At 45.3% G+C, this 12867-nt stretch overlaps 1 protein-coding gene across 1 annotated transcript in view; it reads right to left on the bottom strand.

Annotated features, from left to right (window-relative positions):
• Positions 1 to 12867, bottom strand: part of LOC124114351 (sodium-coupled monocarboxylate transporter 1-like) — a 53823-nt gene that overhangs the window by 20202 nt on the left and 20754 nt on the right. The window contains exon 3 of the mRNA XM_046474866.2: positions 12069 to 12137. Coding sequence (XP_046330822.2) covers positions 12069 to 12137 — 69 coding nt within the window. The remainder of the gene's footprint in view (positions 1 to 12068; positions 12138 to 12867) is intronic.

The raw sequence follows: 12867 nt of genomic DNA, 5'->3' as shown, positions 1-12867 counted from the left end.
AAAAACAACATACTCTTTCGAGATTTCAGTGGGCCCAGTTTCGAGCAGCGGCTTCTCAAGCAGACCAGAAGGCAACCCAGATCCTGCCAGACATTTTGCTCGTCTGACTACAGAAGTTAGCAATTTAGTGGCCGGCTCAGTGGCCCCCAATACATGGAGGACTAATGATGCAGTGGTTAAATCGCTACAACTCTTCAGGGCAGTGTACCCCCTGCCCGACATCTGGCTGGTACAGTTAGACCACTTACTCCATTTCATTGCACACCTCTCCTTGTCAGGTAGGTCACCCTGTACAGCACGCTCTTATGTCTCAGCCTTGGCATCAGTGCAGAGGCAAAATTCTTTGCAGGGCATGTGTAACCATTTTCTAGTGCCGAAGGCCATTGCCGGGATGTCCAGGGTCTCTCTACGCGCTGACGCAAGACAACCTATCACAGTGGAATTATTTCGTGCAGCTTCTCCCCACGGTATGTAGCAATTCTTATGAAGCATCACCTTTCTCTTCGGCATACCTGGTAATCTTCTTTGGCTTTTGCAGGGTGAGTGAAGTAGTGGCTCGCTCAGCAACAGACACAACACAAAGGGCATTTGTCCTGTCCTTTGCCAGCAATCTATCTTACATTGAGGTTGTCCTAAGATCATCGAAGACGGAACAGCAAGGCCACAGCACTCGCATTTCTTTACAGGCCACTCAACAGTCCACACTATGCCCTGGCATCTTACTTGACAGTTCGGCCAGCAACAAGTGGATATTTATTCTTACATGCAAACTCTTCACCTTTAACAAATTTCAATTTCAGACCGTGCTGAGAATAACATTAATGGCAACAAAAGATGATATAAATGCTAATCTTTATTCTTCACGTTCCTTCTGTATCAGACAGTGACAACAGCTACCTTACAGGGTATCCTGCCACAGCAGATGCAGCAGTTGGGGCGGTGGACATCAGCTGCATTCAAAACTTATATCCGAATACCTCCACTACTTAGGTAATACTAACATCACTGCTTTGTGGGTTAAAGGCCCAGCCTGGATAATCGGGTCCAGCTACGCTGCCAGACTGCACAGCTACCTCTGGCCTCAGCGCAGCAACCTGGGCCTGGATGGGGGTGTAGTGTGGTCGGCCAAGGGAGGCCTTAGATGGCAGGACCTTAAGGGTCGGATTGAGAAGCTGATCGAGGAGAGGGGCCCATGCAGGTCGTATATAATATTGCACCTCGGCTCCATCGACCTGTGTCGGGTCCCCTCCAAGCACTTATTTGATAGTGTGTATCAGGACCCTTTTATACATCCCCCTGAGCTGTCTAGCTGCCACCGTGGCTCGAATGGCACTGAGCCAACAACATTCGCGCCATCAAGACCAAGTGCACGTAACTTAACCGCCGCATCTCCAACATAGTCAAGCGGCAGCTGTGATAAGGGGCAACAATGATAAGTATATGAAAAAGCTATTTCTGTAGCCTCTTGCCTTCTTGGTTCTTGGCTGCTGCTTCTACTACAGCGGCAGTCCAAATCTTCCTGCCTGCTGTTTCCGCGGGAGGGAGTACAAAGATCCCATTCCTATACCCATCTGCCATGCCACGACAGAGGGCCACAACTGTGCTGCTCAGGCATACTGTCCCGTCGGTGCCATCCACACCGTGCCCTGTTTTCATCCACAATCCTGTTTTTGTTTCATTTATTGCATTATATTTTTGGTAAACTTTACAGCATACCTACATACAATATCACTATAAAGGTCTACATATAAACAGTATGAGCCTTCACTGATACAATATCCTTCTATGTAGAAGAAAACATATACCATCTGAATACTAATTTTGTTGAAACATGTATTTATCTATAAAAACTTTCAGCGATTTTGAACGAGGGAATTCTTTCAGTAGTTTGCAATATTTGCCCCCAAACATGCACAGCGATTACCCAAATACACACCACAGTAGTTGTGAAAAATAGTAGTGATGGATAAGAAAGCAATTTACTTCTACTATTACTTTATTAACTGTTTATAGTAAGCAACAAGTTCAATACTGTACAACTTTGTGTTAGAGATAACACTGACGACCCTACAACTGACCAACCCTACAACTGACCAACCCTACAACTGACCGACCCTACAACTGACCGACCCTACAACTGACCGACCCTACAACTGACCAGCCCTACAACTGACCAGCCCTACAACTGACCAGCCTTACAACTGACCAGCCCTACAACTGACCGACCCTACAACAGACCAACCCTACAACTGACCAGCCCTACAACTGACCGACCCTACAACTGACCAGCCCTACAACTGACCGACCCTACAACTGACCAGCCTTACAACTGACCGACCCTACAACTGATCAGCCCTACAACTGACCGACCCTACAACTGACCAGCCTTACAACTGACCGACCCTACAACTGATCAGCCCTACAACTGACCGACCCTACAACTGACCAGCCCTACAACTGACCAGCCCTACAACTGACCAACCCTACAACTGACCAACCCTACAACTGACCAGCCCTACAACTGACCAGCCCTACAACTGACCAACCCTACAACTGACCGACCCTACAACTGACCGACCCTACAACTGACCAACCCTACAACACAGACCTACTTTCTGAACAAGGAAGTCTAGTGATACAAACATCAAAAGGGGATGTATCTATAAAATCTACTCATGACCATACATTATGGTGAATGAATGTCTCACTCAGGACATCAACAGTTAGTATACAGTTATATTTCTAGTGGAATTAACCATTATCACCTGCAAGTTTCATGTCGTTTTCACATGTAACCAAACAACAAGTGATCGATGGACCAGACAATCGAGTCACATGATAGCACCTTCATTGTGTTTGGTGAAACTAATAAGTCGGATAAGAACTTCGTCCGCTGTGTACAAGTGAAGATATGCTGCTACATAAAATATAGGAGGATACTTGTCTTGACTTATCCTGTTGTTAATTTTATTTGTATATTTTATAACCGGCTACAGACATTTGGACTCTTCTTTCTCTTCATTGTGAGCTAATTCCATCATCAACATACACGTAGACACAAGACTGGAGCCGTGACGTCAATACAGAGCGGCATTGTATAGTATATGTGTACACTAAGTACGTTAATGCGAAGCCTCGCAAATCTTGCCACGTGGCTTTCCATTTATGACACGGTTTATGCAACGGACCCAGACTGGCTAGAATAATATAAGTTTCTGTCTTGCAATAGACTATCTAGGGTGTATATGTGACACCTGATATAGTTTGCTGTTATCATGACAGTTACATGACAAAATCTGTTTTTCAGTGTTTTCTAATCCTTCAAATTCTGGTCTTCGGTAAAATTCCTTTCTGCTCATATTCTTTTGGAACACAAGATAAACTTGCTTTGGGACAACTTTTGCATCACATGAGGTTTACATATACGGCTTATAGCAATCGTACATCTCGTTATAATAGTCATCATTAAGTACCAAAAGTAACAGCTCACAAATATTGAAAATTTTATTATAAATTGTATATTTATATACTTATCCTATCTCACACTATGCATCTCTCTTTCTTCTTTCGATTCTGAGTGGAAACGTATCTGAAATAAAAGTTTCCAGCTTCTAAAGTTAATTAACCCTGTCATACCTCACATCGTCACGGTCACCTCCCAGATCTGGGTCATGCGCGCTATGCATGCTGGTTGACCTTCTTGCACTGATCACGTGTCTATCCCAGTCAACTCATTCTCTTTCAAGAGCATATAGACTAAGGAATTGCGATGTGGGGATGGACGGGTGTGCATATAACGTGTGAGATAGGATAAGTATATAAATATACAATTTATAATAAAATTTTCAAATTTTTAAACTTATCCTATCTCACACTATGCATTTTATCCCACGGTTGGATGGTGGGGCGCAACTCCCTTGTCTATAGATCACAACCGTAGGATATTTACGAGGAAGCTGGAACTTAACAGTGGTACAATACTTAATACAATAACACAGTTAAGTGTCGTAAGACAAAAAACAAAAAAACAAAAAACAACACACAAAAACAACAACTCGTAGACAGGATAAGAAGAACACTCTCAAAGAATGTTGAGATCCTGATACGTGAACAACTGAAACACAATAAGTCGGGTACAACATGTGTAACATGTTCAAACGTAATCAAGCGTAATCGCATGTCTAAAACGAACGAGTACGACTTATATTCGAGAGAGTATACATCCAGTCGTCGAATCTACAAGACGGGGTATTCCTATCTCCAGAGGACGATAGGTTGGACCCACTCGGCATCTCTTTTATCGCTTCGTCAAACCCTCAATCATGTCAGTGATTGAATCGATTGGTAAAAAACGAGAAGAGGAAACGATCAACAATATCCACAAAAGGATCATCGATCCGTTACTCAACACACATACCTAAAGTAGAGGTGTTTGAAATAAGGGATCGGGACATCGAAATCGGCCGCGTCTAATGACGACTTCAAGTTGAAGACCAAGGTCTCTACAGACGAGTGATTATACCCTCCAACCGGATACTCAGTCTGGGAAGCCCGAATGAATACAATAAACACCAATAATCATGACAAATGTTTATTATAAATAGAGATGGATGTAATGTAATGAAAATCTGGTTATACATCTCCCTATCTGCGCAGGTGTGTCTTGGAGATCTGTTGTGCGAGTACCAAGGGTCCAAACTGGTGAAGGCCTTGAACGTCCGTCACTGAGATGTCTCGGAGGTAATGGGATGCGAACACGGTATCGGATTTCCAAAAACATCCCTCCATAATTGCGGTCAAGGAGCAATTACTGTGAAGTGCCATGGTGGAAGCGACAGCACGGGTTTCGTGAGGATTAGATGCGACTGGAGCAGGTAGGCCAGCCAAGGTGTAGGCTCGAAGCATCACTGAGCGTATCCAAAACGAGATTGTGGTACGGGATACCTCCGTAGTAGCTGCCGCAGAGAGCAGGATGAATAACCTCTTACGTAATCGACGAAGTGGTTTCGCCGCTTCCAGATAGATTTTAAGTGCGCGTATCGGACACAAGGATATGTCTTCGTCAGGGTTTAAGAGGGCAGTCAATGGTGGGATACTGAATAGTCGATCGGGTTGACCAGGGAGTTGATTTTTGGCGATGAAATCCCATCGTAGTCCCAAAAATACTTTCCCATGTGCAGTTCGTTCGAAACGCACTTTGTTGACGTCTAAAGCGTGAATTTCACTCAATTGAGCCGCCGTTGCAAGGGCCAGAAGGAAAACTGTCTTCAAAGAAATATGTTCGAAATCTTTCTCGGCGAGAGGTTCGTACTCGGCCGACGTTAGATGGCGAAGTATGATGTTTAGATCCCAAGTTGGTGGTCGAAAACGTGATGTTTGGTCTGCCAACTTGTACGATCTGATCAATGATTGTAATTCGGCGATTGTTGAAATCTTAGTGCCCGTTGTAATTGCGATGACAGAATTGATCGCAGCTAAATAGGTAGCTAGAGTCGAACCTTTTAGTTTACGAGATGATCGAAGATAGTGAAGGTATTCAGCAATTTGTTGCGGGGATGCCGTGGCAGGTGTGGAAATGTCATGTGAATGACAAAACGATTCAAATGCCTTCCATTTATGGTCATATAGTGCTTTAGTAGATGACCTGTGCGTCCCCGCAATGGTCTTGGCCACTCGTTCAGAATAACCCTTAGCTATCAATGATTTCTGTAAATGCGCCAAAGCATAGATTGAGGGTTGTTGGCGACGGATGATGGAGCTGAGAGTGTGGTTGATGCAGAAGATCGTCCCTTAGAGGTAGATGGTAAAACTTTCTGTCTGCGAGACGAATGAGCGTTATGAACCATCTGCGTGTTGGCCAGTAGGGCGCGACCAAAAGTAGAGTGAGGCGATTGGTCGTTGATATCTTCTGTAGAACCCGATGTAGAATGCCGGTTGGGGGAAAGGCGTAAGCATGTAGTCCTTCCCATGGGATTGCTAACGCATCGTGGTCCCAGGCTAGGGGGTCTGGGATAGGAGATACGAACCGGGATAGCTGAGTTTTGAAGCGGGTTGCGAAGAGGTCGACGTCTGGGCACGGAAATAACTGGCAAATCCACTGAAAAATCACGGGATGTAGACGCCATTCAGTGGGAGATGGTTTGTCGGGTCGGGACAGGGAGTCGGCTATGACGTTGGCGATGCCGGGAATACGTCTCGCTCGAACTTGAATGTTGAGTGAGTCGATCAGTTTGAAGAAGTCGAGTGCTAGAGATAGAAGTGACGTTGACTTGGTGGATCCCATCTTGTTTATGTACCACACGACCGATAGGTTGTCTGACTGATTCATTAGTGTGGAGGACTGAAGGAGTGTTGACCAATGAGACACTGCCAGAATCACTGCTTTGAATTCTAGATTGTTGATGTGAAGCTGGCTTTCTTCTAATGACCACCGCCCTGCCACTTGTAGGTCTTGGCAATGAGCTCCCCATCCGACGGTTGAGGCGTCGACGAACAGGTGGAGGGTCGGGCTGAATGGTTGCAAGGAGACTCCTTCGCAGACATTTGATGGAGTTAACCACCATTTGAGGTGTGGGTGTAGATGGTTTGGAAGAGATATTAGAACCTGACAATCGTCGTCCTGAAGGAAGGGCTTGAGGAAGCACTGGATTGGCCGTAAGTGAAGTTGACCTCTCTTGGTGAGGGCTTGTGCTGATGTTAGGAGACCGAGAAGTTGTTGCCATTGACGTAAGGAAATTGGCTGTTTGAGTGCCAATGGAACGAGGCGTTGGATTTTCTCCCAACGATCTTGGGGTACAAACATCTTGCCCAGACTCGTGTCAAAGAGGGCTCCGATGAACTGGAGACGTTGTGTTGGAATAGTTTCGGACTTTTTTGGGTTGATGATCCAACCTAGTTGATGAAGTAGGCGTTGAGAGAAATCGAGGTGATGAAGTAGAGTGTTCGAATCCTTGTTGGCTTGAATGCAGTCGTCGATGTACGTTTCGAAGACGATGCCGCGAGTGTGTAGGAACTTGACGATGGGTTTTGTGAGGCGAGTAAATAGCCACGGGGCCGAAGAAATTCCAAATGGGAGCACTCGCCATTGGTAGTGTTGGCCTAGGAACACAAACCGAAGAAAATGGCGGTGCTCTGGCAGGATAGGGACGTGTAAGTACGCGTCTTGTATATCTAGGCTGATCATGAAGTCGCCGGGATGAATAATCGTTCGTAGTAGAGCGATTGATGTCATGCGAAAGTGTGGAGGAGTCTCTAGGTATAGCTGGTTGAAGGTTTTCATGTTGAAGATGAGACGTAGTTGAGGACTGTTTTTCTTGGGAACCAGAAAAATTGGAGAATAGAACCCTGGTGTCATTGGCTGAGTGCCCAGACACTCTATTGCGTTCTTTACAAGTAACGTGTTTATGGTGTCTATGAGAACTGGAAGTTGTTTGGCTGGATACAGATGTTGAGGCAGTTTGCACGTCGTCGGAGGTGTGGTGGCAAGAGGTAGAGGATAACCTGTTTGTAGGAGACGAGACACATATGGGTCGTCTAGGATGGTCCAGTTTAAAGCGAACGTGCCTAGTCTTCCGCCTACAGGAGACGTGAAAATCGGAATGGCTGGAGTCGGAAGGTCCCGGTCGTCCTGCTGTTGTAGTGAGTCATTTGTGGTTAGTGTCTCCTGGCTTAGGAGAGTTAGTGTTTCCTTTAGTCCCTGAAAAGGAGACGGTGCGTCCGCCTGATTTCCCTCCTCGCTGATGTTGGCGTGCTCGGCCACGGCCACGAAAAGAAGCAGACCTATTACTCAAAACTTCTCTAAGGTCTTGTTGAGAAGGAGTAAAGGTTGGTCGTCTTCGGTCTTTCCTTTGTTCTTCCAGTTGATTTTTCTGGAGACGAAGTAAGTCAACAGTGACTTGCAGGGAAGTGTCTCTTTGGACGTCATGGGCGACCTCCTGTATGCGCTCAGCAAAAAGGGAGGGTGTTGACCATGGCATTTGGTACAGCCTGTTCTTGAATTGATCATCCCATGAGCAATGTTGTAACACCCCCCGTCTACGAAGAGAAGTGATAGATCCCGCATGGTGAGCAAGGAGGTCTAGTATAGCTGTCGTTTTATCCTGGATGAGGGTCACAGCACCTCGAATACAGGATTCTTCTGAGGAAGATGCATGAGCTAGAGCCGACGAAAGTGCTTCAGTTGCTGATAAAATAGTGGAGACCAACGGGAGGGTCCTTCGAACAGTGGTGTCGAGGTGAACGAGGTCCCTGTCATCCACTGAAGAAGCTGAGTACGGACGCTTAGGAGCTAATGTTGCGATGTCACCATCTAGTTCCGGAGAAATCGTAGACAAGCCATGAGTCCCTGCATCCGCCAATACAAAGCGTGGAGATTGAAGCCGATCACGAAGACGGCGAAAGGATCCAAATGCTTTGTCTAAATTGGTGGCCATATCCTGTAGGACTGGTCTCGGAGGGAGTGTGATGTTCGGCGACGAGGCTGAAGGCACAACAAATGATGATAAAGAGTCCTCCGTTGAAGTGCTTTTTAACAATTGTAACTTATCTGCTATCCAGATAAGTACAGTGATCGGATCCGCTATGTCGAAGCTCCCAGAAGACGAAGCTGGGAAGGTATAGTGGTCTGATGACTCTGATTCTGGTGGTTGATCCACTGAAAGGGATGTAGTGGGTGTCGATGCAGATAGAGGAACCGTAGTTGGTACAGCAGGTGCCTGTTGGGGAAGACATACTGCTGTTACAGCCTGTAACAGAGAACGAATCTGTTCTGCTGGAATAGCAGAAAGTTCGCTAGGGATCCATGATGTAGGGATAGCTTGTGATGGAGCTTGTGATGTTGCAGGAGTCTGTGATTCTGAGGAAACAGGAGGGCGTCGAACCGGAGGTGGCGATGGGGAGCCGGTACGACGAGTAGGTGAAGTAGAACTCTGCCTATCTTTAGGTGAAGGACATCTACTAACGGTAGCTGATCTGAGTGGTCTATCTCTATGTCGCCGAGGAGAATCCTCATGATGAGAAGAGGAAATGTAGCTTGACCGATAAGGTCTGTAATCTGGATCATGAGGATACCCATGCCATGGAGGGTGGGGATCCCTGTAGTGTGGGCGTCGTTCCAACTCATGTGCGTAGGCACTATATGAAGTAGTGTTCCATGGGTAATCACCACTTTGATGAAAATCAAAAGTGTGAGGGTAATCTCTTAGTCGAAACTCCAGATGGGTGAGTTAAGGAGAAGATCGAGACATGTAGGATGAATGGCTAATAGACTCGTTGTAGCGTTCATCCTCCGAGCCTAGACGTGATGGGTCTGAATAGTCTCTTCGTGAGACATGATAAGGGGATGAGCGATAATCCGCTCGCCTGTCATAAGACGAGTAACGATCTGTAGGTGAACGTCGCATATTCGAGTCTCTCGAATGTCTCTGTTCCTTTGAGGTTTTATGAACTCTCGTGTCCCGTTGAACCTCCTTTGAAGTGTGTCGATACTTAGGAGTCCGTATGTCCTTCGAAGTTCGGTTCGATGATGTTCGTTGAACCTCAGAGGTTCGACGAGGCTCGAATCTCTTTTGTTTGTCCGAAGATGTACGATTCGAACGTGACTGTCGCACCTCGGGAGTACAGCGACGTTCGGAGGTTCGACGATGTTCGAATGTTCGACGAGGTTCGGATGTTTGACGAGGTTCGGAGGGTCGGTTATGTTCGGAGGTTCGATGAGGTTCGGAGGTTCGAGGTTCGGAGGTTCGAGGTTCGGAGGTTCGAGGTTCGGAGGTTCGAGGTTTGGAGGTTCGAAGTTCGGAGGATCGAGGTTCGGAGGCCCGATGTTCGTAGGTTCGAGGTTCGGAGGTTCGGAGGTTCGGGGGTCCAAGTTCGGAGGTTCGGTGTTCGGAGGTTCAGTGTTCGGAGGTTCGAGGTTCGGAAGTACGAGGAACCTTAGATGGTTGGATGTTCGGTGAATCATCTCGGTGTCGAGGGTGAGAAGTCCGTTGGTCCCAGTCTGAATGCCGATCCCCCGATGATTGCACTGAATAAAGTGCACTGACTGTCGATGCTAGTCGATCCCGGGACGAATGTCTATCGTCTTGTGAATCCTCTCGGGAATGGGAGGTTCGTGAACCTTGATCCGATGAGTTGTCATACGACTCCTGGTCTTGAGAGGATCGATCCTGCGAAGATCGTCGTATGGGAGATTTCGAACGACGGACCAAACTTATAGGGTCGACCGAGGTACCAGTACCATGTGTACCCTGAAGGTAAAACAGGAGCGAGCTCCATGTTAGTCGTAGAACACGACGAGTCGAAAGTACGAACCTCGGTCGGGTTGGATACGTTGGCTGACGTAAGCCGATCATCCACACTCGTGTCTAACGAGAGGACTCGTCGAATGTCCGAGTCTCGGGATGTGGAGGGTAGGTTCGACTTTGAAGGTGGATTCGTGGATACCTTTGACATGTCGTCTGTGAGAAAAGAGTCAGAGACCCCCTCATCGTCTAACGAGATCATGGGACCAGTTTGATCCCTAGTATTCTGGCACGCCTGTGAGGGTGATCGGGCCGATCTCGCTTTCTTGACCGGTGTTTTCTTGGCTTTCGTGGATTTTTCCTTTAGTCTTAGAGAGAAGATCTGACACCCGACGCCGACATTTATGCAAGTACAGTTTGAAGGATTCATCTGGTAGATCGGAGCAGAGCTCGCAACGCTCTACAAAACTGCATAATCCACGACAATCCGAACATTGGGCATGAGGGTCAGACGGAGAGAAAACACGTCGGCACAAAGTGCAGACAGGTCTCCGTGTGGAATGCTCGTCCATTATGATGAATAACTATCCCAAACAGGGATATAAGTAAAATTGCAGGCAATTAGACGACAAAAATATGAAGATCGCTTGCAAGTGAAAAGAAAAACCCAAAATGGATTCCTGTAATAACAATACGTCACCACTGCGTGGCGATTTGAAAGAGAATGAGTTGACTGGGATAGACACGTGATCAGTGCAAGAAGGTCAACCAGCATGCATAGCGCGCATGACCCAGATCTGGGAGGTGACCGTGACGATGTGAGGTATGACAGGGTTAATTAACTTTAGAAGCTGGAAACTTTTATTTCAGATACGTTTCCACTCAGAATCGAAAGAAGAAAGAGAGATGCATAGTGTGAGATAGGATAAGTTTAAAAATTGTGTATATTATAATTCACAACAAAACCTCTTCTTTTTATTTTTTTTATCTATCATGGACCTCGACCTATACTTTATTTTGCCGCCAAATGAATGTAAAAAATGAAGCCACGCCCACCGAAGCGCACCACTTTTATTACTGCCGAAGGTCGGGGAATCCCTATACTACAGTCGAGGGAATTCCCTTTCTGCTCACGTGTATCATCATGCACAGGACATTGAGCAAATTTCATGCATATTCATTGTCCAAACTACCCTTTGAAACCGAAGGCCGAGAATGAATGAAACAGCAAACGTGCAGGCTCGCTCGCCTGTTTTTTTTCACGCTCGCCTCGGTTCAACTTTCATATCTTGGGGTTTCATTTCTAACGAGCATTTTTCGAACTGTGTTTTACCGTAATCAGGGAAGTAATGTTTGAATCTGGCGGGAACATTTGTTACATTTGACCACTTTCTAAATGGCATTTTGTATTCATAGCTTTCGGCCTTTGGAGCCGTGCCAATTTACACTTGTCAGAGGGGTACTCAAAGTACGTGATCTAGACTACCAGTTGTCGGACTTTCATTTTTGTGGAAACCTCGGTGGCTGAGTGGGTTAGATCGCTGACTTTGTGTGCTGGCGATTAGCTTGCCTCTGGCAAGTGTGGGTTCGTATCCCGGACGGGACTCAACCCAAAAAAAGTACGAGAATCTGTACTTTACTAAGAAAGTGTTATTCCAAATATAACATTTGTTACATTTGACCACTTTCTAAATGGCATTGTGTGTTCACAAACTGTCTTTAAATACATATGATACTATGTCTAGACATTAACTTATAAATAACTGTCCTTGGCTTCACGAAGATGATTTTAGTCAGAGGTCAAACTGTTGATCTTCACAGGTGTCTTACATTTTGTACACAAGACGCCACCGTCACAATGAGGGTGAGAAGTCTGGACTTGAAGCGACCCTCGATATACTGGAAAAGACAAGAACAATGAAAATCTGTTTCAAAAATATAATTTGTATATCCTTCTAAGTACTGAAAAGATTAAGATTTTTGGTCTAAAAATGTTTGTTCTCGAGACCAAAAAACATTACCTGTGTATCACATGACACGTACTAGGGTACACTTGTGATAATTATTACAGGTGTTTGGCAAACCCATAGATTTTACGTAGAGTATTAGTCGGGCGTTTTGTTTTCATAATAAGAAATTAACAATAAAAAAAACTTACTGAAAGTGGGATCCTTTCATTTGACAACATGTACAATGTATAACTACTTTTATCATAATTTTTATATTTTGACACATGTTTTTACTGATTGTTTACTCGATATCATAGAAATAAATGCATTGTAATAATAGAGACGTGTCTTTATTTTAAAATAACATCTAATGGACAGAATATAACATTTGTGCATTCACCAAAAATAAAAGTGAAGAAATCATTTCTACAAAATATCTGCTAAAAGCTGGGTCAGTTGTGCATCTAAGATAATATAAAGGTGTTTGGCAGACATCCATATTCAACGAAACGTTGAACAAACAAGGGGGCATTTAGCACAAGTCAAAATTAGGAATAGTACTGAACATCATTTGTGTCACTGATGCGTCAAATTTTGAAATGTGTGATACAGTCGGAAGCGTATAATGGGCTTGGCTTTTGGCAGAGATTCAAACACAACACAAGTAATCTTGAACAGAT

This window comes from Haliotis rufescens, unplaced genomic scaffold (genome assembly GCF_023055435.1).
Source record: "Haliotis rufescens isolate VD_foot unplaced genomic scaffold, xgHalRufe1.0.p SCAF_2, whole genome shotgun sequence".
In the NCBI taxonomy this organism is placed as follows: Eukaryota; Metazoa; Mollusca; class Gastropoda; order Lepetellida; family Haliotidae; genus Haliotis; species Haliotis rufescens.
Note: the sequence above shows the minus strand (reverse complement) of the source record. Positions and strands in the feature narration are given on the sequence as shown.